This window comes from Macaca nemestrina, chromosome 1 (genome assembly GCF_043159975.1).
Source record: "Macaca nemestrina isolate mMacNem1 chromosome 1, mMacNem.hap1, whole genome shotgun sequence".
In the NCBI taxonomy this organism is placed as follows: domain Eukaryota; kingdom Metazoa; phylum Chordata; class Mammalia; order Primates; family Cercopithecidae; genus Macaca; species Macaca nemestrina.
In genome coordinates this window covers 149,242,378-149,270,259 of record NC_092125.1, presented here as the reverse complement: position 1 = coordinate 149,270,259, position 27,882 = coordinate 149,242,378, and the positions used below count along the sequence as shown (strand labels likewise).

At 38.1% G+C, this 27,882-nt stretch overlaps 1 protein-coding gene across 10 annotated transcripts in view; it reads left to right on the top strand.

Annotated features, from left to right (window-relative positions):
• LOC105482747 (sterile alpha motif domain containing 13) overlaps positions 1 to 27,882 on the top strand; it is a 97,397-nt gene that overhangs the window by 8,541 nt on the left and 60,974 nt on the right. For all 10 annotated transcript variants that reach the window (XM_071090493.1, XM_071090491.1, XM_071090499.1 and 7 more), the window contains one exon: positions 15,928 to 16,039. In XM_071090493.1, coding sequence (XP_070946594.1) covers positions 15,928 to 16,039 — 112 coding nt within the window. The remainder of the gene's footprint in view (positions 1 to 15,927; positions 16,040 to 27,882) is intronic.

Sequence of the window (27,882 nt, the reverse complement as noted above, 5' to 3'; positions counted from 1 at the left end):
TATTTAAATAGGTAAAATACATTTTAATAATATGTTTTATTTAACCCATTATATCACTTTAACATGTAATCAACATGACATTATCAATGAAGTATTTTACATTTTTGCACTAAATTTCCTAAATCTGTTGTGTACTTTACACTTAGAGCAGAGGGGTACAAACTTTTGGCTTCTCTGGGCCACATTGGAAGAAGAATTGTCTTTGGCCACAGGTGAAATACACTACCACTAACAAGAACTGATGAGGACAAAAAAAATCTCATAATGTTTTAAGAAAGTTTGCGAATTTGTGTTGGGCCACAGTCAAAGCCATCCTAGGCCACATGGAACCCGTGGGCCACAGGTTGGACAAGCTTGACTTACAGTGTCTCTCATTTTGGACATAAACATTTCATTGGACATATTTAATCTGCATTTATATTTCCTAAAATTTACAGTTCAAAAGGTAGGATCACATACCCAAATAATTCCAAACATATTTAAAAGTTTTCCAAAAACTGAATTATGAATTATGTGAGAAATTATTTTCTTGTAATATTTACATCCACATTGACACAACTGATTTGTCTTGATTTGACTTTGAAGCAAAAGCATATTGATTTCAAAACTATGTCTGTTCAAGTTAAGTCAATTTATTAACACATGTCAATATTACCAACATCGAATTCAAAGAGGTTTTGCGTAAAATGATAAGCAACAATAATCTTATCAATTTCAATAAATCTGCAGATTTTCTTGAAGTTTATTCATGTTAGAAAATGTACAAAATTATTATTGTATATTGTATTGCACTCTGAAAAGTTGCAATTTTAGCCTAAAATTTTGTTCCTCTTTAGCTAGATCACAAATCAGCTTTTCATTTTCTTGGAACTTCAAATTTAGCTGTTTCATATGCAGTGTGATATCAAAGTTACTCAGTCGTTTTTGTCTTTAATTTTTGAATATTTGGCCAGGCGCGGTGGCCCATGCCTGTAATCCCAGCACTTTGGGAGGCCGAGGCAGGCAGATCACTTGAGGTCAGGAGTTCGAGACCAGCCTGGCCAACATGGTGAAGCGCCATCTCTACTAAAAATACAAAAATTAGCCAGGCATGATGGTGGGCATCTGCAATCCCAGCTACTTGGGAGGCTGAGGCAGAATTGCTTGAACCCAGGAGGCGGAGGTTACATTGAGCTGAGATCGTGCCACTGCACTCCAGCCTGGGCAACAGAGCAAGACTGCCTAAAATAATAATAATAATAATAATAATAATAATAATAATAATTGACAAGCATTCCTTTTGTTTCAGTAAAATCTTGAACAGTAGAGCAAATCTTTGTGAATCTTCTCTATTAGTCAACAAGCATTGGCAAAGAACACAGATTATTACATTCATTGTCTTATGTTTCTTTTAACAGTTCCATTAACTGGCATTGATCCATAGCATTTGCAAATATATGCTGAACAATTCAATAGTAGTATCTGTAACCCTTTTCAAGAGTCTGCTTCAGAAAATGAAACATAGATACCATACAGTGGAATGAAGCAGTAAGAAAACATTGGTCTTTTGTTTTAAAATTACAATAAATTCCAATTTTTAAAATTCAGATTTTTAAAAAAACTAGCATTGCTGAAGCACCATCCATCTGGATAGAATTTAATTTTTGTATATCTAGCTAAAATTCTTTGACAGAGATAAAAGATTCAAAAATATCTAAACTATGAATTTAGTTTTTCAAGTTGTAAATTGACATTTCTTTATAAATTAGGAAGTCTTCTGAGATGCAGCATACCTCAAGTATTAATTAGGCAGTGTCTTTATGTTGTACTTTAATCTAAAACTAAAGTTTTAATGGCTTTTTACATTTTGAATCAGTTGGTCTTAGGTTTTGTTAGAAAGACCTTGTATTCGGAAAATCTTTTACATTTTGTGATATACCTGTTGAGTCTTTTCTGATAATATTCTGGCAAAATTTCTATAACTGAAATAACCATATGTCCATTGAAAAATTGGTTTTTTGTCTATGTAAAGATCCAAGCCATTTATAGCTAAACAAAGTTATGAGCTCAGATTCTGTTTTAAATCATATTATCTTTACTTTTTTTACACAACAAACAGCATTTTCTTTCTCTTGCTATCTTCTAACAAATTGCAATTGCTATTCATCATGAAATTTCCAACATACCTTCTTTCGGTCCCTTTTTTCTTTACTGTATGTTACTAGTTTCTGCATCTCCTCTCAATTCTGCTTTCTTTTTAGATTTTAAAATTTAACTGTGCTTATTTTTAACTAAAAATATTTAATTATATAATAATTAAAATAATAATAAAAATTTCAATTTAATTACCAATCGCAATATAGAAAGGGATCCTCATAACTCCTGCTGTCCATAAGCATTCAGCAAACACATTACAGTGTTACCTGGGTGAATAGGAAAAAATTAATTTGAACTGAATCAATCTCTGACACCAATCAAACGGGGGATGTACTACCAGAGAGGACACATGCACCTGCCATGAGAACTTCAACCATAGTACCCTATAGGATGGAACAGTTCAAATAAAATGTAGGCAAAATGATGGAATTGTGTTTAACATAAACATATTTTGTACCACTTCAAGTTTTTACATTTAAACTAAATTAAATTTAAAACTTAGTTTCTCAATCAAATTTTAAATGCTCAGTAGCCACATGGTACTAGCTGCTACCATATTGAAAAGCACAGGTGTATACCCAAACTAAATTCTTGCATCAGGGGAAAGGTTATATGAACATGAGGTTGAGGGTGATGATTAACTCAGGTGGGGAGAGCATGAATGGGGAGCTCTGAATCATGTAGATAGATATGATTATTATTAAGATTCCAGATTTTATTTTGCCTAGTAGGTCCGTATTTATTTCATTTTTAAAAATAGCTACCTAAATAACTAAGATGGAGCCATCTGAATAGTTGAGATATCCTTTTTGGCAGTTTTTGTACACATACTGTATGTATCCACATGTATACATAATACAAGAATATATACATATATTCCCATGCACTAAGAATGTACACATATATGGCAGCATACACAAAAATGTATACATATATTCAAAACACACATACAAATAGGCTTTTATTGAACAAATGGGATCATCGTATTCTCTATTTGTGGATTTCAGATGCACAGATTAGGGATTAATTATAAACGTTGGTTCATGACACACTCTTATCATTGATCTATGTTTGGCCATGTTAGATTCATGTTAGAATTTTGACTAAAAATTTTTTATCCATGTATTTAACATGTATGTGCATATCTGTTCAAATCATGAGAATTCAATTTTTTTTCCCATTTGCTTAGTCTTTCTCCCTTTTTCAGATGAAAAATGTCTTTTTCTCCCTTTTTCATTTTATCCTAGGACGGGAGAAGGAATCGATGTTTCCACATGACACATGCATGTAGTAAGTTCCTTTTCAACAGGAAGCAGTTTATTTCCCTACCACCACCGTGCCCCCAAGCCCCTCAGTGGAGAAGACCTGCTGCAGTAGAAAGTTCCCAGTGATGAAGCTTAGCAAGGACTTTCAAAGCAAGCCATTTCTTATTAATGCCACTTCTTTTCTTGCACATGCGTCTTCACCATATTCCTCTGCCTTTGTGTTCAGTGTGTTGTTTCATTTTGAAGCAAAGGCATTTTAAAAAAAATTTGGAACTAACATTCCTGTCATAATTAGTAATATGATGCTTTTTTTTCTTGGTAATGAATGTTGTAAGATTTTGAACTAACTGTGAAATAATTACTTTTGAAATAGCCCTCTCTGAAACCTAACTGTATACCTGTTAAGCTGTGTATTATGTTAAAGAAATAACCATTTTTGCTCATGTGAATTAGAGGATTAGGAAGTGAATGACAGAACTAAAATATTAAGGTAGACTTAGAAACTGCTATGGTATTGCTAGAGTTTCAAAACTCTGACTTCATTGTAGAGTTAAAAGAACTTGTATAAAACATTGTAGAAAAGAGAACTTTTCATATAACAATAATAAAACAACAGCTACTATTAGCTCATTAAAAAAAAGTCCAACCATGCATACATGTACAGCAATCTACAGGTCAGTCAGGTCTGCATCTCCGTGGGAAGCAGTCACATCCAGAAACGAATTAAAAACCTCACAGGTCCTTGATTGTTTGCCTGGAAGCCTGGTCTGACTTGTCATGAAAAAAGGAATGGGAAACCCACTGAAGTAGCTATGTGCCTGATCACTGACTTCAGCATTTGTTTGTTTACTCCAAAGCCTGTCCTCTTGTAGTATAGAGCATAAATAATTATCAAGCCTCAGATGTATCTTCTTTGAAAGCAGTGAGGGGATTTTATTCAGCTTGCTAGGTAGTTTCTGCGTGATCTCTCCATCAGGCACTTTCGTCTGTTCTGTCCACTCTTCCCAGTCCCCACAACCTCACTGCCCTGACCCTACCTGAATGTGTGATGGTTCCTGGAATGCTCTTCTTCCCAAAAAAACAGCAATGTGGAAAGGGGTGGGGGAGGGGTGGGGGTGCGGCAGTGATCATCATGGTAAGATGTTGTATCCTAAAAGCCAGGGAAAGTATTAACTCCCAAGACATTGTAAGTGGCTAGTTATTAAATATCTCTTAACAGTCTGTCAGAAAATGAAAAGAAAGAAACAAACTGAGCCAATAATTCAAACCTGAAAAGTGACCTTTCTAGCCAGGATCTGATGTTGTAAACCCTTTTCCAGATGCGTATGATAAGATAAGTTAGAGTGTGCTATGGTTCTTCCATCCCTCCCTCCCTCCCTCCCTCCTTCCCTCCCTTCCTTCCTTCCTTCCTTCCTTCCATCCTTTCTCTCTCTCTCGCTTTCTTTTTCTTTCCTTCCTTCTTTCTTTTTTTCACTTTCTTTTTTAATATGGTGAGAACATTTACTATGGGGTTCTACACTCTTAACAGATTTTTAAGTGTACGATACAGTATTATTATCTGTAGGCACAATGTTGTACAACAGATCTCTAAAACGTATCCATCTTCCAGGCAGAAGTTTTATACCTGTTGATTATCAACGTCCCCTTTCCCCCTTCCCTGAGCCTCTGCCAATCACCATTCTATTCTTTGCTTCTATGAGTTTATTTTAGATACCTCATATAAGTGAAATCATGCAATATTCTGCCTTCTTTGACTTGGTTATTTCACTTAATGTTCTCAAGGTTCATTCATTTTGTTGAAAATGTAAGGATTTCCTTCTTTTTTAAGGTTAAATAATATGCCATTGTATGTATGTACAGCATTTCTTTTTTGAGGTGGGTCTCCCTATGTTGCTCAGGCTGGTCTCAAATTCCTGATTTAAGGGATCCTCCCATTTCAGCCTCCCAAGTAGTTGGAATTACTGGCATGAGCCACCAAGCCCAACTATTACACTGTGTTTTAAAAATTCATTTATCTGTCAATGGACATTTCAGTTGTTTCCATATCTTGGTGAATAGCGCTGCAGTGAATATGGGAGTGCTAATATCTCTTTGAGTTCCTGATTTCAATTCCTTTGGATAAATACTCTGAAGTGGGATGCTAGATCACCTAGTAGTTCAATATTTAATTTCTTGAGGAATCTACAGTTCTGTAGCAGCTTCCTCATTCTGCATTTCTACCTTTTCTACCAACAGTATGCAAAGGTTATGATTTATTCACATCCTTGCCAACATTTGTCATTGTTGTTTTGATAATAGTATCCTAAGAGGTGTGAGATGATATCTCATTGTTGCATTGATTTGCATTTCCTTGATGATTGGTGATTTTGAACCTCTTTTCATATATGTACATATTGGCTGTTTGTGTTTCTTCTTTTGAGAGATATCTATTATGACCTTTGACCATTTTTTTAAATTGGGTTATTAGTATTTTTGCTATAAAATTGTAAGAATTCCTTACATATTTTAGAAAGTAACCTCTTATCAGATACATAGTTCGCAAGTATTTTCTCTCATTTCATAGGTTTCCTTTTTACTCTATTTAATTTCCCTGGCTGTATAGAAGCCTTTTAGTTTTATGTAGCGCTGCTTGTCTATGTTTGCTTTTGTTGCCTATGCTTTTGGTGTCATATCCATGAAACTATTGCCAAAACTAATGTCTTGAAGTTTTCCCCCTGTGTTTTCTTCTAGATATTTTACAGTTTCAAGTCTTATGTTTAAGTCTTTAATCCATCTTGAGTTGATATTTTGTGTATGGTAAAAGATAATCTAATTTTATTCTTTTGCATGTGGATATCCAGTTTCCCCAACACCATTAGTTGAAGAGACTCTTCCTTCCCCATTTTGTATTCTCGGCATTCCAGTCAAAGATCATTTGACCATATATCCATGGATGTATTTCTGGGCTCTCTGTTCTGTTCCATTGATCTATATGTCAGTCTTTATGCCGTTGTCATACTGTTTAAATCACTGTTGCTTTGTAATATATTTTGAAATCAGGAAGTGTGTTGCCTCCAACCTTGTTCTTTTTCAAGATTGTTTTGGCTATTCAAGATCTTTTCTGGTTCAATATGAATGTTAGAATTTTTTTCTATTTCTGTAAAAATATCATTAGGATTTTGATGAGGATTGCATTGAATCTGTGGATTGCTTTGGGTCATACAGAAATTATAATAGTATTAAATCTTCCATCCATGAACTTGAGATGTCTTTACATTTGTTTATGTCTCCTTTGATTACTTTCATCAATGTCTCATAGTTTTTAGTATGAATGTCTTTCACTTCCTTGGTTAAGAATATTCCTAAGTATGACGTTATTGTAAATGGGATTGTTTTCCTAATTTCCTTTGCAGATAGTTCATTATCATTGTATAGACATGAAACTGATTTTTGTATGTTGATTTTTGTATCCTGCAACTTTGCTGAATTTGTTTATTCATTCTCACAGATTTTTTTTTGTGGAGTCTTTAGGGTTTTCTCTATTTAAGATCATATCATCTGTAAATGTAAGGACAGTTTTACTTCTTTCTTTTCAATTTGGTGGCTATTTATTTCTTTGTCTTGCCTAATTGCTCTGGCTAGGATTTCCAGTCCTATGTTGAATAAAAGTGGCAAGAATGGGCATCCTTGCCTAGTTCCTGATCTTAATGGAAAAGTTTTCAGTTTTTCACCTTTGAGTATGATGTTAACTATAGCCTTTTCATAGATAGCCTTTATTAGGTTAAGGTAATCTATCCCTACTTTGTTGAGACTTTTTTTTTATTATGAAAGGATTTTGAATTTTATCAAACACTTTTTTATCTTAAGACGATTGTGTGATTTTTATCCTTCATTCTGTAAATGTGGTATGTCACATTAATTGATTTTCGTATGTTGTGCCATCCTAGGAATAAATCCCACTAGGTCATGGCAAATGATCTTTTTAACGTACTGTTGAATTCTGTTTGCTGGTATTTTGTTGAGGATTTTTACATCTATATTTAATCAGGGATATTGGCCTATAATTTTCTTTTTTTCTGTGTCTTTTTCTGGCTTGGTAGGAGGGTAATACTGGCCTCATAAAAAAAAGTTCAGAAATGTTCCCTCCTCTTCAGTTATTTGGAAAAGTTTGAGAATTGGCATTCATTCTTCCTTAAATATTTACTAAAATTCTCCAATGAAGCCATCTAATCCTGGGCTTTTCTTTTATGGAAGATTTTATACTACTGATTTAATCTCCTTACAGATAGGTCTGCTTGGATTTTCTATTTCTTCATGATTCAGTCTGGTGGGTTGTATGCTTCCAGGGACCTATTTCTTCTAGCTTATCCAGCTTGTAGACCTATAATTGTTTATAGTAGTCTGTATGACCTTTTTCATTTCTGTAGCATCAGTTGTAATGTCTTTTCATTTCTGGTTTTATTTATTTGAGTCTTCACTCTCTTTTCTCTTAGCCTAGCTAAAGGTTTGTCAGTTTTGTTTATCTTTTCAAAAGACCGAGTCTGAGTTGATTTTTTCTTACTGTTTTTCTATTCTTTATTTTACTTCTTTGTCTAATTTCTTTAGGTATAAAGTTAGGTTGTTTGATATCTTTCTTTTTTTAATGTAGGTATTTGTGACTAGAAACTTCCCTCTTAATACTGCTTCTGTTTCATTTCATAAGTGTTGATATGTTGTGTTTTTGTTTTTATTTGTCTCAAGATATGTTCCAATTTCACTTTTCATTTATTTGACCTATTGGTTATTCAAAAGTGTATTGTTTAATTTTCATGTATTTGTGAATTTTTCAGTTTTCCTTCTGCCATTGATTTATAGTTTCATTCCATTGCAGTCAAAAAAGATATTTTGTATGATTTCATTAATTATATATTTGTTAAAAATTGTTTTGTAACCTAATATGTGATCTATCCTGGAGAATATTCCGTGTATGCTTGAAAAGAAATGTATATTCTGCAGTTATTGGGTTGAATGTTCTGTATATGTCTGTTAGGGTCACTTGGTCTACAGTGTTGTTCAAATTCACTGTTTCTTTGTTGAATGTTTTCTTGAATATTGATAATATATGGGAATTAATAGTGATACTTGTAAATGGCACTATTTTATTTTTCTTACTGAAGGTAAAATTCATTCCTTGATATGTTATAGTTATCTGTTCATTCTGATATATGGACTCATGATAAATAAGTCTTTGATTATTCCCTTCGATTAAATGATAATGGGTTAAGAATTGAGTCTGTTTATTATTTTGAGTTATACTATTTTTTCCATTGTAAATACCTGCCTTGAAGTGTACATTTCAAAAGAGTAAAATGCATAAAACTATAGAGTCAGTTAAGCATATTAAGACATCATATTTTAAATGTGAAAACAAAAGGAGTTTCAATCAATGCCAGCAGAATTCACAGACATTGACTATATGTCTTTTATACATTGTTAGCCCTCAAGGACTGCTGTTTTTTATATAGTTTCTGTCTTGCTGCTGAGATCCCTACAGAAGAAAAACCAAGTTTGTCTAAGCAATGAAGCCACACCCAAATCCTTTGGAACAAAGACCATTGTGCTGTGGCTCAGAGCAGGGAGGAAAAGTTCTTCAGGTAGTCTCTAGACTGTTGTGTTTAGTATTAATGATTAGGATATGAAATGTTTATGTTTGTGTTTGGCATGAATTGTATCTGATAGTGAATAAAAATTATTCATTGAGTCTTCTTGAAAGGAGTGTTCTTGGCCAGGTGCAATGGCTCACACCTGTAATCCCAGCACTTTGGGAAGCCAAGGCAGGTGGATCTGAGATCAGGAGATGAAGACCACCCTGGCCAACATGGTGAAACCCTGTCTCTACTAAAAATACAAAAAATTAGCCAGGTGTGGTGGCATGCACCTGTAGTCCCAGCTACTTGGGAGGCTGAGGCAGGAGAATCGCTTGAACCCAGGAGGCAGAGGTTGCAACAAGCTGAGATCCCGCCACTTCACTCCAGCCTGGGTAACAGGAAAAAAAAAAAAAAGGAGTGTTCTTATTTACACTAGGGGATTTTAGTTGTACTAGAATGTACAAATAAAAAGAGGACAAGGAAAAGAGGCTGTTTATAAGATCCTTTGATTTCAGAAAGATGGGTTGGGAAGACATTCCAGGCAGAGGTATGCCAAGGACAGAATGCTGTATGATTTCAGAGGAAAGCCATTAGCCTGAGGGAAGATACCTATACAGAGGAAAGAAATTCTGCAGGAAGATGCTCCATCCATCTGGGGTGCCTGCTCCTAGTCTTACTGGTGACTCAGGGCTCCAAATCCTTTCATCCACACACCTAGCACAGGCTGACTCGCATTGCCATATTTACTATCCATCCTTCTTTCACCCATCTATTTCCCCTGTTCCTTAACCACTTTTTGGAATAGAGCAGGAAACAAATATCATGACCCTCTTCATCCCACAGCTGACCTGAGATTATCCTCTTCATTAGACTATGAGTTTTCAATGCTTATTAAGTGCCTGGCTCATAGTAGGCAGGTTAAAATTAATTAAGAGGAAATTAAACTGGTCTCTTTATAATGAGCAGGACTAATCCCTGGAATTTGAACAGAAAGGGTTTGACTGACATAAGCAAAGCCATGGGTATGGAAAAGTCTAGGATGTTGCCCAGTTAGGTTTGAATCAAGCATCTGAACTCTAAGCTAAAGAATTTGGAATATACAGAAGGTTTGATGAATTATTTGCCTTTTCAATGCTTTCATCATTTTGACGTGCTGCAGCTAAGTCAGTCAATTCTTATTTATCTGAATATTTAAAAATGAAAAATGTCGGGTCCATAAACTTTCAATCATCCTTTCTCTTTTTGGGCCTGCCGTTTAGCCAGATTCCTGCTTGTTAGCATGAAGGGAGAGGGAGAAAGGAATGGAACTAACACTAACGTTCATTTAGTTGCTTCATCCTTAGGTATGTCATAGGCGAAGAGATCAATATTAATTTATTAGAAGCAGAACTAAATTGCTTTTAGCCAGAGGCTGTTTTAAGACATGAGCAAAGAGTAGGTTAATTTCATTTTGAAAATAAGTTATAAATATCTAGGCAGCACAAAGTTAGAGTGCACTGCTGAGTGTAAAAATAAGTAACATTCAGAATCAGCTTTATAAAAAAAGTAATGTGACAAATATATCATCATAATATGTTAACCAGTGTCTACAGTAACTTGCTCCGAACTTTGAAGTGGAAATACAATTGATGAATATAATGGAGTTGTGATATTACATGTGGATTGCATTTCCCCAGAGTATCCTTTTGGCCTGACCAACTCTCAGCATCCGTAATATCATAAATACCATAAAATGTACATATGCTAGAAAATAGTTTCAACTATTTTCTGCCTGCCTTCTTACAAAGGGAAATGGAGACTTTTGCTGCCAGAACTTAAAATTATGATGTGCCAACATGAAAACCTCATCATAAAGGCTCAATTGATCTGCATATATCTGCGAAATTTGTTATTATTGCATTTCTGTCCCCGTGGTTGTGTCTAACTCTCATTAAAAACGAGGTGATTGTTTAATTAGGGTATAATCATTTCCTTGTGTGAATTATTCATGCATGATATCATTTTTATCAATACTTGATGGACCTAACCATATGCACAAGGACTAAAAGGTGACTGAGCTAAATGGAAACATTGATAATTTGATTAAGTGCTGAGATTTCTTGCTAATTTTTAATAATAAAGCTGTATATAAAATATATATTTTAAAGATTATGTGCCTGGAAAATACTCATAAATTTATCATATTAACATGTATTATATTCTAAGAAACATTTTGCTATGACGATAGTGAATAATAAATATCAAACGAAAATGGCACTTTTGTATCTGCCGTTTCATTTTATCAGCTCAAAATTAGCAGCCACAATGGAACCACCACCTGTCAGGTATTTTAAACAGTGTGACATTTAAATTCCCTCTGGAATTTGACATGCAAAGGTCATAAGAAAAGATGTGGCGAGAATGGACCATTTATAAGGAAACAACTAAAGCTGAGTGTCTCAATTTGGACAAAATATCAGTCCTTGGGGAGACATCTTGTATTCCTAGCAGAGAATGGTGCTGCTTAAATCTATCCTCCAATACCTTCCCACGTCAAATGTTATCTGGTTTTGGCACTCTGGCTCCTGCCCTGCACACCCTTCCACTTGGCCTACCCTTGTTATGTTATTTTTGGATCATCACCAGCTTTCTCCTTAAAACTGTTGCTGAAACCACTGGAAGAGCTCAGTGAAATCACCCATCGTGCATTAACACAAGCAACCTAGAAGTGATGGTGTGTGCCTGCGGAGACATGCCTCTGCAAGCCATCCCCTCTCTGGGGCCCCGCTCAGAGCGTGTTGAGGGCAATAAATGCCTTTTTAAACTGCCATTGAAAATCTTCAAGTGTTCTAGGCAGGCTGAACTAACCAGCCCTCCCTTACATACGTCCTCAACCGCACTTCCTTCACCCCTCGATTCCAGTATTCCTCCGAGCTAGCTGTTTCCACATCTGCTTTCCCTCACCAGATTGCCAGCTCCTTGAGGGCAGGGACTATGCATTCCCTGTCCTTATAACCCTGCATCTAGCACAATACTGAGAAGACAGACTTTCAATAAATATCTGTTGTGTCAATGAATAAGTATAGTGGAAAAAAAGCATAGACTTGGAGTCAAGCACATCTGGAATCCAATCCTAGCTTTATCTACCATGCGATTTGGGGTGCGTTTCTTAACCTTTCTGAGCCTTCGTTTCCCAAAAGAAGGTTACAGTAGCCAGTTCACAAAGAGGTGGGAGGCTGATATTGAGTAATGTGTGAAAAACAGATTTTAAATTGTAAGTGCTCTCTGGTTGTTAGTCCATTGTGATATTTTGCTGTGTATCAACTGTGCACCAGTCAGACTGTGCTAGGTGCTGGTGCTACAGAGATGAAGATAGATTTTTCTTCTCAGGATATCAATAGTCTAATGTGATTTTTTTCCACGTTAATTTGGCTTTGGGAGGCTATCAGGCTTTTAAACTTAAGTAGATCAATCATTTGTATTGGTTGGTTTCTAACCCCCTGTTTCTTCTGGGTGAATTCCCTTACCCTCCGAATGAGAGAGTGCCCTGTTCCACGTTGCTTCTATTCATGGTACACTGCCAGCAGTTTTACAACTCTTTCTTCTCTGTGGCATTGTTATACTCAAGAATATTTCAAAATTATGGAAGTCATGATGTTATATCCCAATAGAATAAAAATCAGGAAAGCCTCCCATCTTAAAATTACGATGTAACGTATTTTGTTATTACAATTGAGTATTCTTTTTAAAATGTTTTATTTTAGGTTTGGGGCTACATGTGATGGTCTGATAACTATTTTTGGTGAGGAAAGGCAACTCACTGAAGTCAACCACAGGGAGAGTGAATTCAGATGTTTTCTGGGGGCACTTAAAAGTGTGTTCGATGGGACTCTGTGTTCACTATCAGAAGTGAGCTAATTAGAAAACTGTAAAGATTTGTTGGAACAATGAACTCCTTTCCAAACATTCTTCAAGGACACCTTAAGAGAGAGGGAAGGAAAATGGTACCTTGAAGAGGGTCCTCAGTGCCAGTTGCTGATTGCTTATGTTGCTAGTGTATGGAAAATTCCAGCACATAGATAATTTTTTAAAAATTTACCATTGATTTAAAAACACATAGTTAATATTTAGCAATGTTAGGATGAAAAATAGTTTTCTTCCTGATGTATATTGCCTGTTAAATGGTAGGAAGATTGTGTGTGTGCATGTGTGCACATGAGTACTTGTGTATACAGGCATGCAGTGGTTATAGATTCACCATCTTTAAGTCCAGGCTGGAGTGCAATGGCCGGATCTCAGCTCACTGCAAGCTCCGCCTCCCGGGTTCACGCCATTCTCCTGCCTCAGCCTCCCGAGTAGCTGGGACTACAGGCGCCCTGGCTTTAAATGTTTTTAAATGAGGTGCTGTTGAGAAATGAACCATCACATGTGCCATTGATCAGTGACTCCCTTTAACTAGTACAGAAGTTGGTTTTGTTTTCTTAAATATTTTAGGTTCCTGCTATGGGCAAAGCATTATGCTGGGGAATGAGGTGGCTGGATCCTTGACTCTTAGATCTTTAAAGATCTTCAGGAATCTCCCTAAATCTAGCCAATTTTGTTTCCATTAAAAGTAACCTGGATCTTTTCAACTTCTACTAAATATTGAACCTCTCAAGCTTAGTTCTAGGCCCAGCTCTCTTCTCCTCCTCTCTCAAGATACCCATTATTGTCTAAATGCCTCTGTCTCCCACAGGTGTATCTAGCCCACTCTTCTGCTTTGCACTCTACACTTATAGCCCACATTAAATCTCCACTTGGATATAGACAGTACCCCAAATTTAGCATGTTCAGCTGGATGGATGTTACCACCATCCATCCAGTTCCATGACACTTCTACTCCCTCCATTCTCTATATCTGTTCTAGCACTAAGTTACACTGATTTTATTCATTAGCTATCTTTTAAATCCACACACTCCTCTCGTTTTTCATAACCATCACCCTAGTCTAAGCATGATCTCTGGCTTGCATGACTGCAATAGACTTCTTGTTGACTGGCTCCTCTCCAGCGTTCTCTTTCTTTTTTTTTTTTTTAATTTTTTTAAAATTTTATTTATTTATTTATTTATTTTTTATTATTATCATACTTTAAGTTCTAGGGTACATGTGCATAACATGCAGGTTTGTTACATATGTATACTTGTGCCATGTTGCTGTGCTGCACCCATCAACTCGTCAGCACCCATCAACTCGTCATTTACATCAGGTATAACTCCCAATGCAATCCCTCCCCCCTCCCCCCACCCATGATAGGCCCCGGTGTGTGATGTTCCCCTTCCCGAGTCCAAGTGATCTCATTGTTCAGTTCCCACCTATGAGTGAGAACATGCGGTGTTTGGTTTTCTGTTCTTGTGATAGTTTGCTAAGAATGATGGTTTCCAGCTGCATCCTTGTCCCTACAAAGGACACAAACTCATCCTTTTTGATGGCTGCCTAGTATTCCATGGTGTATATGTGCCACATTTTCTTAATCCAGTCTGTCACTGATGGAAATGTGAATCTGATCAGGTCACCCCCTTTACACAGGACCATTCAATTATCCTCATTGCTCTTAACAAATATCCAGAATCCTCAGTGTGGCCTCCAAGACCTGCATGGCTCCCTTGGCTGTATGTGTTTCTGCCACAGGGCCTGGAACATTCTTCATGTGACTTCTTCATACGGTTAATTTCTGACTGCTTTTTAGAGCATACCTGAAAAGAAACTCCCACGGGAAAGCTTCCCCTATTGCTTAAACTATCGTAGTACGTGATGCTTGTCCTTCTTAACATTTAGCATAACTTGCAGCTGTATATTTACTTGTATGATTATTGATCAATGTTCACACCCCACAGGACTGTAAGGCCCATAAGAATAAGGGTGGTGTCTGTTTTGCTCTCTAGTGTATTCCCAGTTGGAGAGGTGAGGAGGGGCTTTGTCCTGAAGGACCTCCAAAGCAAAGTTAGGCTATGTGATTGGATGTACACTCTGGGAAAATCATCTTGGATGAGGTATAGAGAAAGCAAGACAAGTACTCCCAGTGCAGAAATAAGGCAGAGTCCCAGTAACTGCAGGTCATTACCATTCTTTATTCTACTTCTCCTTTCCCTCCTCTCTAATCCAATGAGGAGCCTTACTCACAGACCCTCTCAGACAAATGCTTGATTGTCATCTGTTTATTTATTTGAACAACATGGATTAAGTTCCTAAGTACACTCTTGATAGTAGGAATAATAAAATGATAAATGGTCTAGGCTCAAATGCATATCTCCAACCTGCATCTCCGACTCTAATGGGAGAGACTGTTCAATAAACAGAGGGTATAATTCAATGTGGAAGGTGCTACAGTGGGAGTTTGAATGAAGTTCTAGAAGTCAAAGGAGGTTATGACTAAAACATGCCCTTGGAAGAGCCAGAAAAATGCCTCAAAGAGGAGGTAGTTTTGTACTGGTAGAAATGGTAGAGTTTTGTCCAATAGAGACAGGTGTGGGGGCACTGTAAGTGGCTGGGACAGAATGTGCAGAGGCTCAGACCTATAAAAGGACTTGGCCTATTGTGGAAGGGCTTTATCCCTAGATGTGTGGGGTTGGGGCTAGGGAAGGTGTTAGGAAGACAGGAAGAGAGAGAGGTATGTTGAGGTCATATTGTAAAAGACCAGGTGTTCTGAACTCAGAAGTATGAATATCATACTCTGGGCTGCCAGTAGTCACCGGACCACTCTCAATGTCTCTGGATTAAAAACTAGAGGAAATAATTTACATTAAATGTCAAATGGTTTATTAGCAGTGACTAAGCCAGTGAGAGTAATCATCATCTGAACCCAAGAAACACGAGAGGCCTGCCCCAGAAGACCCGTCTGTGAGCCTGGCCACACCCTTGTGCAGACACTGCCATGACAACTGTCTGGATTTGTGTTTTGCAGTTCCATGGAAAATGGGAGACCACCTGATCCTGCCGACTGGGCCGTGATGGATGTCGTCAATTATTTCAGAACCGTGGGATTTGAGGAGCAAGCTAGTGCTTTTCAGGAACAGGTAACTTGGTCTAGAGAAACACGGGATGAACATGTGATGAACCCATGGTTTCCTCCCTTCCTGACCATGGGCATAAGGGAGTGAGGAGGAAGAGGACCAAACAGCAGGGAGGAATCAGTGAGGCCCTGAGAAACTGAGGGGAAGGCGAATGGATGTTCCAGGTGAATTATCCCTTTGTGCAAGGGGAAAACTCAAAGCCAGAGACAGTGGCAGCTGTGGAGAAGAAGGCTAAAGCTCATTTACATCTGTGTCTTCTGAAAGACTGATCATACTCAGGGATGGAGTGAATCAGCCCTACCTTCAGTGAAAACACATTAGAAAGCAGGAAACAGAAAAGAAAGGAAAAGCAGGGACAAACCTGACCAAGAGACATGCACCACCTTCTACTACTGGCCTCAGCACCCAATGAACTATTAAGCCCTTTGCAATTTGCTTTCTGGGTGCTTAGCAAGGTAGACTGGAAAAAGCATAGGATTGATAGTCAAATCCTGGTTCTTCTATCTCTATGTGACCCTAGGCACGTTACTATGTCTCTCTGAGTCTTGGTTTCACATTTATAACATCAGACTGTCAATAACTCTATAGGGATGTTGTTGTGAGGATTAGCGGCCAATATATGCACAGTGCCTAGGATGGGTTCTGGCATAGTGTTGATGCTCAAAAAATGGGATTTCCTTTCCCTCAGGTCCAGGGTTGCTATCAGAAAGAGGGAGGAAGGGGCAGGAGTCCGTCCCAATTGTCTAGGTGATTCTTAGCTCCATGTTGCAGGCTGCACCAGGTCTGCAGGAGTGGTCCTCAAGGGGCTTTGACCCGAGGAGGCAAGTGGAGGCAACACAGTGTGGTTCACACGAGGCCAGTTCTGTGGGTAAACACAGAATTCCTATTTCTCCATCAATGAAGGCTGCAGTTTTCTAAGCATTACATTTTCTTTTCTAATATAATATTGTAGGGAGAATTAAAAACTGAAAAATCCCTTCAGCCATTGTTTATTCTCTCAAACTGTTAACTGTATGGCCTGAGTTTGGATAAGGTAAACTTTTCTAATATTGCACACTCCAATTTCTAGATTTCCTTCAACCCATATTTACTTGAGACTTGATCTTTGTACATATGTATTTTTTTCCTAATTTGGAAAACTTGCTAAAATAGCAGCTTAAATTACTTCACACCCACCAAAAGAGCTAAAATGAGAAAGGTTGATAACATTAAATGTTCACAAGGATGTGGAGCAACTGGAACTCCTTCATTGTTGGTGACAATGTGAAATAAACATTCAGACATCTATCCCGTGATGCAGCAGTTTCACTCCTGGGTATTTACCCAAGGGAAATGAAAACACATGTCTGTAAAAAGATTTGTACAAAATTGTTCTTACTAACTTTATCACAATGGTCAAAAATTTGAAGCCTAGGTGTACATCAATGGGGGAATGAATATACAAACAGTGGTATATTCATATAGTGAAATACTCCACAGTAATAAAAAGGAATGAACTACTGTTATGTACAACCATTTGCCTGAGTCTCAAAAACGTATTACCGATTGAGAGAAACCTTACATAACTGATTTCATACTGAATGGTTCCATTTAGATAAGGTTCCAGAACAGGAACATGAATCAGTATTAAAAAAACAATCAGAACTGGTTGCCTCTGACTGGGTGGGGATGGAGAATGACTGGGAAGGAGTATGAGGGAACTTTCTGGGTGATGGTAACATTCTGTATCTTGATACAGGCTTGGGTTCAGGTATGCATGGGTCACTGCTTGCTTATACACAGGCATATGCAAATGATTCAGGATTGTGCATTATAGAACATATAAATTTTACTTCAAAAAGAAAAGAACTATGAAAAACACCTAAACAGTGGTATAAAAACAGAAGTATTTGGGGGAAAGTATGCTGATATATACAACTCAATTTAAAATGCATTGAAAATAGGCATTGGCCATTAAATAGAAGGGTGACCATGTGGACATATTTGTGGTAAAGCAAGTACAGAAAATGTTAATTGTAACATCTAGGTGTTCAGAATATGGGTATTTACTATAAAACTCTGATGATTTTTCTTTATGTTTGAAAAATTTTTATGAATTGTGATGGAAAAATACCGCTCAGGTTGGAAAGTGGAAGGCCGCTGATCAGTTGGAACATATTTTATTTTGTTTTTCACTGGTACAATGTCCATTTGTGTCACTGCAATTGAATGGCACTCTTCTAAAATTAAATTTAAGTAGTATTGTAAATGTTAACAAAAAAAAAATACTTAGCTAAAAGGTCTCTTGGCCAGATTCCCAGCTGACCAAAAGCCCTTTGCAGGTTGAGCTTTTGCTCAGACTCCTTGGAGGCAGACATCCCAGACTGGGGGCACACGATGCTCTCTGGACCTTCCAGGTTCTGTGAGGTACCTCAGAAATGGAACTGCCAACTCTGAGCCTGGCCCACGAGCAGGCCCCTTCTCCAATGGATGATCTCATTCTGTCCCCATGGACACTGGGAACCATAACAGGAATAAACTCTTCTAAAGCATTTCATTCAGAAATCCTTCAAGGGAGAAGTGAGCATCGTCTTGCTGCTATGTTCAACCTGCCAACTCGGAAGCCCGAGAAATGAATCCTCAAAGGATCAGAGTTTTGCAAGCATAGTCCAGAAGCTTGAGTTCTCTTCATTCTCATGGAAGGGTGATTGGGTCGGGGAAGAGTCTGCCTTGAATTAGTCTCTGGCAGTGATTCAAATCTCTCATTTCTCCTTTTCCATTAAAGGAGGTGGAGGGCAGGGAGGGAATCACTGGCCAGGCTTAGGCTGGTAAGATAAGTCACTGCTATGATATGCATGAGGACTGAGAATTGGATCCTCTACTATGTTAACCTGCCTCTTTCATCATCACACTACAGAGGCCATCAGCATGGCCTCTGGGGTCTTCCCGGCAATGAACCTAGTCGGTTAGCACCCACTCATCATCCTGATGAGAAGATACAGGCCATCTCCAGCCCAAGCACATGGCCCTTTCAAGACACATGCAGGTACATGCAAGGTCACAGCAGCTGAGAAACAGTTAGAACAGCTGCCTCCTTAAACTCTCCTCAGGAAAGCTTTGCCCTTCCACTTGACAGAAGCAGGGCAGGGATGGAGAGCATCCCCTAAACCACTTTTGAAAAGGGCAGGTCCAGAAAGGGCAGCATGGTTGCCAGTGATGTGGGGAACTTATTGTTTCATGGCTGACTACTATGGGCTGAAAGTTTTATGTCCCCCCAAAACTCTTATGTTGAAAACCTAACCCACAGTGAGGATATTCGGAGGTGGGATCTTTGGGAAGTAATTAGGTTTAGATGAGGTCATGAGGATGGAGCCCCGATGATGAGATCAATGCTCTTATAAGAAGAGGACAAGACACCAGAGAGCTTACTCTTGGGTGTAAGAATACAGCAAGAAGACAGCCTTCTACAAGCCAGGAAGAGAGCCCTCACCAAGAACCCAACCATGTTGGCACCCTGGTCTTGGACCTCCAGCTTCTAGAACTGTGAGAAATATCTGTTGTTTATGCTGCCCAATCTACAGTATTTTGTCCTAGCAGCCTGAACTGACTAAAATACTGATATTGATGGCAAACAAGTCCGCCATCAGATGGCCTGACTTCCAGGAGAGTATCTATCTTTGTGGTATGGTCTCATAGCACAGTATTGGAAACTGTATGGCTGTGGCAACTAGACTCGGATGTGGCTTTCTAGCAGCATGACCTCTTGGAAGATGTCAGACCATTGAGCAAGATTTCTCGAGGGCAAGATTTGTCCTGTGTTCCTGTGGTATGGAGAAGCAGCTGGATTAAGGTGGTGGTCTTTGCCTAACCTCCTTTTCCCTGTGCAGGCACCCCACTGTCACAGAACAATGATCTCCGTTAAGTTTTCCTCTGCTGCAATTATCTTCATTAAATTTTCTTCTGGCAATCCTCTTTTGAATTTTCTGTGTTAGTCACAATTACAAGTCAAAAGAATCATCAAGAGTTAAGGCCTAAGTCCCTGCCTAGCCCATCATGAATAACCCAGTGTCAACAGCATGTATGTTTTGGACAGCGATGTCGATGTCACTACTCCTTGGGTTGGCATGTGGTCTGTGTCATCAGGGTTGCAGTTGCTCACCATGTAGGGAGTCTGGCCCACTGGACTCATTCAGCTAGCACTCCAAAGGGTTCACTGACCTATGAAAGCAGGAGGCAGTGGGAGCCCTGGAGAAGGCAGTGATTACAGCCTTGTTAGTACCATCTCTCTTTCCCACAGACACTGTGGTATGGTGGCTATTTTCCCAAGTGCCTTCTAGCAGGCAAACATTTTGGGCTGTGGTGAAGGAAATGAATGAAAGTCATGACTTCTGATATGTTTTCTTCCAGTTTACTCATGGTTAGTGGATGGTCCTGGAGAATCTGCCCTTCTAGGACTCAGATTTCTATAAAGTTAATACTGAGTTAAACAAACAGAATACTGTTCAAGCTCCTGCTTTAAGAGTCAAAACATGTAATCTTAAAACTGGTCCTCAAGAAGTGTGCTTTCAGTGCACAACACAGGGCGCAAAACCACTTGAGACACAGTTGAACTTTTGTGAATAGATTTTTTGTTTTTAATGACACTTGTCCATGGGTATGGACTGCTTAGCTTTCCAAAGTCAAAGGCACCTCAAGAATTTTACTTTGATAAGAGCTTTGGTTTTTAAGGGACTATTTTGACTAATCTTGTTCAAAAGCATCCCTCCCTTCCTCACAGAGAACATTTAGGATAAAGTTTGCTTTGTCAAACTCTGAAGGCTAAATTAGCAGTTTTCTCTGTTATAAAGCCAACTATGGGCAGTGCTTTTAGTTGCCATTTAAGGAACTCTGGCAATCTAGTACAGTAACTTCACGACTCAAATTGGACCCTAATGGCAAGTCACAAAGACAGCTCTGCCTGTTGTGGTATAGTCACTTCATTTCTATGTCTTTGTCTGTTTGACTCACATACTTAGAATATATAAGAAGAAGATGGAAGACAGAGATCTGCCAATCAATGTCATACAGTTCATATTTTTCAGATTTCTCAAACTTACAAGCAACATTTGTGATTTTATTTTGAGAACAATATGTATCTCTGAAATAATCATGACAAAGTAATATGCAACTCAAGGTGACAAATTAATTTTACTCTATTATCTCTTCATTTTTCTCAAACCACATGAATAAGAAACTGGTTGCTTAAGTCATTCATTTGAAATGCAAAGATTGACATCTCTTTACAGATGGCTTATTGCTAACTTTTGATACGTTTCTGAAGTTGCTGGCTTAATAAAAAATAAATGAAATTTCTTATGGCTACATATTGCCAAGTAATACTAACTACCTCAAAATGGAATCATAGGGCAGAGAGGCCAATCAGAGCAACCCTGAGCATAGTGTTCTAATCACGGCCAAATTGAATTCAGTTGTAGTGATTCTAGATGGAGATTTCTAATTAGAACAGAGACAAATTCAGGTTTTGTGGAGCCTAAAGTTTATGCAATTCTAACAGCCCTCGGTGAAAAAAAAAAATTACAAAATTGTGGATACAAACTTGTTAAGGTGAAACTTAAACATCATTACCTTTCATAGCAAATCTGGCTTTGAATTAGACCAGTTAAAACCTCACAGATTGAGAATAACTTGATTTACTTCATCAGCATCTAATCATACCAAGTATTGAAAATATTTGAGGTGCTTTGATGCCTGATAATTTTTAACAATTAAAGGCTACTGAAACGCTTAGAATAGTTTATAGCATAATGAACAGGGGAAGTGGCAACTCAATCTCTGCTGATGTGTCCTTTCAGCCCATGAAAATTTAGAAAAGAGGTGAAATCACAAGTAAGTTGGTAATGCTAATAATAAGAAAGTAGCCAAGAAAATTGAAAACCGATAAGGAAAAAACTTGAAGTTTTTAAACTTTTATTTTAGATTCATGGGTACATGTTCTTGTTATACAGGTAAATTGTGTGTCACAGGGGTTCGGTGTACAGATTATTTCATCACCAAGTAATAACCATAGTATCCAATAGGCAGCTTTTCAGTCTTTACCCTCCTCCCATCCTCCACCCTCAAGTAGGCCCCAGTGTCTATTGTTCCTTTCTTCATGTCCATATGTGCTTAATGTTTAGCTCCCACTCATGAGAATGTAAGGTATTTGGTTTTCTGTTCCTGCATTAGTTCCTATAGGATAATGACCTCCAGCTCTATCCATGTTGCTGCGCAGCACATGTTCTTATTCTTTTTTAATGCTATGTAGTATTCCATGGTGTATATGTGCCACATTTTCTTTATCCAGTCTACTGTTGATGGGCACTTAGGTTGGTTTCATATCTTTCCTATTGTAAATAGTGCTGCAGTGAACATACAGGTGCAAGTGTCTTTATGGTAGAACAACTTATATTCTTTTGGGAATATACTCAGTAATGGGATTGCCAGGTTGAATGGTAGTTCTATTTTAAGTTCTTTGAGAAATCGCCAAACTGCTCTCCACAATGTCTGAACTAATTTACATTCCCACCACTACTGCTATATAAGTATTCCCTTTTCTCAGCAACCTCACCAGCATCTGTTTTCATTATTTTTTAATAGTAGCCATTTTGACTAGTGCAAGATGGTGTCTCATTGTTTTGATTTGTATTTCTCTAATGATTAATGATGTTGAGCATTTTTTCATATGCTTATTAGCCATATGTATGACTTCTTTTGAGACGTGTCTGTTCATGTCCTTTGCACAATATGTAATGGGTTGTTTTTTTGCTTGTTAATTTGTTTAAGTTTCTTACAGATTCTGGATATTAAACCTTTGTTGGACGCATAGTTTACAAATATTTTCTCCCATTTCGTAGTTGTCTATTTGCCCTGTTGATAGTTCTTTTGCTGTGCAGAAACTCTTCAGTTTAATTAGGTCCTATTTGTCAATTTTTGTTTTTGTTGCAATTGCTTTTGGCGTCTATATCATGAAATCTTTGCCAGGGCCTGTGTCCAGAATGGTATTTCCTAGTTTATCTTCCAGAGTTTTTATACTTTTAGGCTTTACATTTAAGTCTGTAAACCATCTTGAATTGATTTTTATATATGGTGTAAGTAATGGGTCCAGTTTCAATCTTCTGCATATGGCTAGCCAGTTATCCCAGCACCATTTGTTGAATAGGAAGTCCTTTCCCCATCGCTTGTTTTTGTCGACTTCATCAAAGCTCAGATGGTTATAGATGTACAGCTTTATTTCTGTACTCTTTAGTCTGTTACACTGGTCTATGTGTACCATGCTATTTTGGTTACTGTAGCCTTGTAGTACAGTTTGATGTCAGGCAATGTGATTCCTCCAGATTCTTTTTGCTTAGGATTCCCTTGGCTATTTGGGCTCTTTTTTGGTTCCATATGAATGTTAGAATAGTTTTCTCTGTTCTGTAAAGAATGTCATTGGTGGTTTGATAGAAATAGCATTGAATCTGTAAATTGCTTTGGGCAGTATGGCCATTTTAATGATATTGATCTTTTTATCCAAGAGCATGGAATGTTGTTCCATTTGTTTGTGTCATCTCTGATTTCTTTGAGTAGTGTTTTGTAATTCTCATTATAAAGACCTTTCACCTCCCCAGTTAGCTGTATCTCTAGGTATTTTATTCTTTTTGTGGCAATTGTGAATGGAATTGCATTCCTGATTTGGCTGTCAGTTTAGGTGCTGTTAATGTATGGTTGTTGTTAGGAATGCTACTGATTTTTGCACATTGATTTTGTATACTGAAACTTTGTTGAAGTTGCTTATCAGCTCAAGCAGCTTCTGGTCAGAGACTATGGGGTTTACTAGGTATAGAATCATATCATCTACAAACAAGAATAGTTTGACTTCCTTTCTTCTTATTTGGATGCCTTTTATTTCTTTCTCTTGCCTGATTGTACTGGATAGGACTTCCAGTACAATGTTGGATAGGAGTAGTGAGAGTAGGCATCCTTGTCTTCTTCTGGTTCTCGAGGGGAATGCTTCCAGCTTTTGCCCATTCAGTATAATGCTGACTGTGGGTTTCTCGTGTCAATAATAAGATGGCACTTATTATTTTGAGGTATTTACCTTTGATGCCTAGTTTGTTAATGATTTTTAACATGAAGGGATGTTGAATTTTATTGAAAGCCTTCTCTGCATCTATTGAGATGATCTTGTGGTTTGGGGTTTTAGTTCCATTTATGTGATGAATCACATGTATTGATTTGCATATGTTGAATCAACCTTGCTTCCCAGGGATAAAGCCTACTTGATTGTGGTGGATTAGCTTTTTGATATGCTGCTGGATTCATTTGCTAGCATTTTGTTGAGGATGTTTGCACCTATGTTCATCAAGGATATTGGCCTGAAGTTTTCTTTTTTTTGTTGTATCTCTGCCAGCTTCTGGTATCAAAATGATTCTGGCCTCATAGAATGAGTTAAGGAGGAGTCCCTTCTCCTAAATTTTTGGGAATAGTTTCAGTAGGAATGGTACCAACTCTTCTTTATACATCTGGTAGAATTCGGCTATAAATCCATCTGGTACTGTGCTGCTTCTGGTTGGTAGGCTTTTTATTCCTGATTCAATTTCAGAACTCATTATTGGTTTGTTTAGGGCTTCAGTTTCTTCCTTCTTCAATCTTGGGAGGTTGTGTTTCCAGGAATTTATCCATTTCAACTAGATTTTCTAGTTTGTATGCATAAAGGTGTTTGTAATAGTCTCTGAGGGTTTTTTAAAAGATATTTTTATGGGGTTGATGGTAATGTCCTCTTTGTCATTTCTGATCTTATTTATTTGGATATTCATTCCTTTCTTCTTTATTAGTCTGGCTAATGGTCTGTATATGGCATTTATTCTTTCAAAGGACCAACCCCTCGATTTGTTCATCTTTTGTATGGTTTTTCGTGTCTCAATTTCATTCAGTTCAGCTCAGATTTTAGTTATTTCTTGTCTTCTGGTAGCCTTGGGGTTGGTTTACTCTTGTTTTTCTAGTTCCTCTATGTGTACTGTTAGGTTGTTAATTTGAGATCTTTGTAACTTTTTGACATGGGCACTTAGCAGTATAAAATTTCCTCTTAACACTGTTTTAGGTGTGTCCCAGAGATTCCAGTGTGTTGTATTTTTGTTCTCATTAGTTTCAGATAATTTCTTGATTTCTGCTTTAATCTCATTGTTTACTCAAAACTCATTCAGGAGCAGGTTGTTTAATTTCCTGTACAGTTTTAAGTGACCTTCCTCTTATTGATTTGTATTTTTATTGTGCTGTGGTTTGAGAGTACAGTTGGTATAATTTCCTCTTTTTTGAATTTGCTGAGAATTGTTTTATGGCCAATTGTGTGGTCAGTTTTAGAGTATGTCGCATATGCAGATGAGAAGAATATATATTCTGCCATTTTGGAGGTGGAAAGTTCTGTAGATGTCTTTTAGGTCCATTTAGTCAAGTGTTAAGTTCAAGTCCCGAATATCTTAGTTGTCTGCCTTGATGGTCTGTCTAAACTGGCAGTGGGATGTTGAAGTCTCCCGCTATTATTTTGTAGTCATCCAAGTCTCCTAGGTCTCTAAGAACTCATCTTATGAATCTGGGTGCTCCTGTTTTGGGTGTATATATACTTAGGATAGTTACATCTTCTTGTTGAATTGAGCCCGTTACCATCATATAATGCGCTTCTTTGTCATTTTTTTTTAAATCATTGTTGGTTTAAAGTCTATTTTGTCTGAAATTAGAATAGCAACCCCTGCTTTTTTTCTGTTTTTCATTTGTTAGGTAGATTTTTCATCATCCCTTTACTTTGAGCCTGTGTGTGTAATTACGTGTAAGATGGACCTTTTGAAGACAGCATGCAGTTGAGTCTTGCTTCTTTACCCAACTTGCCACTCTGTGCCTTTTAATTGAGACATTTACTCTGTTTCCATTCAAGGCCACTATTGATATGTATGGATTTGATTCTGTTATTGTATTGTTGGCGGGTTATTATGCAGACTTGATTGTGTACTTGATTTATAGTGTCAATGGTCTATGTATTTAAGTGTGTTTTTGTGGCAGTCAGTAATGGTCTTTCCTCTCCTTATTTAGCACTCCCTTAGGGACCTCTTGAAAGGCAGGTCTGGTGGTAACTAATTCCCTTAGCATTTACTTGTCTGAAAATGATCTTATTTCTCCTTCACTTATGAAACTTAGTTTGGCTGTATATGAAATTCTTAGTTGTAATTTCTTTTCTTTAAGAATGCTGAATGTAGGCCTCCAATATCTTCTGGCTTGTAGGGTTTCTGCTGAAAAGTCTGCTGTTAGCCTGATGGGGTTCCATTTGTATGTGACTTGCCCCTTGTCTTTATCTGCCTTTTACATTTTTAATTTCTTTTCAACCTTGGTGAATCTGACGACTGTGTGTCTAGGGGATGGTCATCTTGTGTAGTATCTCACAAGGGCTCTCTGCATCTCCTGAATTTCACTGTTGCCCTCTCTAACAAGGCTGGGGAAGCTTTCATGGGCAATATCCTCAAATATATTTTCCAAGTTGCTTGCTTTCTCACCCTCTCTTTCAGGGACACCAGTGAGTTGTAGATTTGGTCTCTTTACATAATCCCATATTTCTTAACAGTTTTGTTCATTCTTTTTAAATTTTTTTCTTTATTTTTGTCTGACTGAGTTATTTCAGAGAGCCAGTGTATTAGTCCATTTTCACGCTGCTGATAAAGACATATAAATTGCTGAGACTGGGCAGTTTACAAAAGAAAAGGTTTAATTGAACTTACAGTTCCACATGGCTGGGGAGGGAGGCCTCACAATCATGGTGGAAGCCAACCAGGAGCAAGTCACATCTTATGTGGTTGGCAGCAGGCAAAAAGAGAGAGAGCTTGTGAGGGGAACTCCTCTTTTTAAAACCATCAGATCTCCTGAGACTTATTCACTACCATGAGAAGAGCATGAGAAAGACCTGCCCTCATGATTCAATTCCCTCCCACGAGGTCCCTCCAACAACATGTAGGATTTCAAGATGAGATTTGGCTGGGGACACAGCCAAACCATATCACTCCACCTCGGCCCCTCCCAAATCTCACATCCTCACATTTCAAAACCAATCATGCCTTTCCAACAGTCCCCCAAAGTCTTAACTCATTCCAGCATTAACTCAAAAGTCCACAGTCCAAAGTCTCATCCGAGACAAGGCAAGTCTCTTCTACCTATGAGCCTGTAAAATCAAAAGCAGGTTAGATACTTCCTAGATACAGTGGGGGTACAGGCATTAGGTAAATATAGCCATTCCAAATGGGGTAAATTGGCCAAAACAAAGGGGCTACAGGCCCCCATGCAAGTTCAAAATCCAGCAGGACAGTCAAATCTTTAAGCTCCACAATGATCTCCTTTGACTCCATGTCTCAAATCCAGGTCATGCTGATGCAAGAGGTGGGTTCCCATGGTCTTGGACAGCTCTGCCCCTGTGGCTATGCAGGGTACAGCCTCCCTCCTGGCTGCTTTCATGGCTGGTATTTTCATGGCTGGTCTGCAGCTTTTCCAGGTGCACAGTGCAAGCTGTCAGTGGATCTACCATTCTGGGGTCTGGAGGATGGTGGCCCTGTTCTCACAGCTCTACTAGGTGGTGCCTCAGTAGGGACTCTGTCTGGGAGCTCCAACCCCACATTTCCCTCCACACTGCCCTAGCAGAGGTTCTCCATGAAAGCCTTGCCCCTGCAGCAAACTTCTGCCTGGACATCCAGGTGTTTCCATACATCTTCTGAAATCTAGGCAGAAATTCCCAAACCTCAATTCTTGACTTCTGTGCATTCACAGGTTCAACACCACATTGAAGCTGCCAAAGCTTGGAGCTTACACCCTCTGAA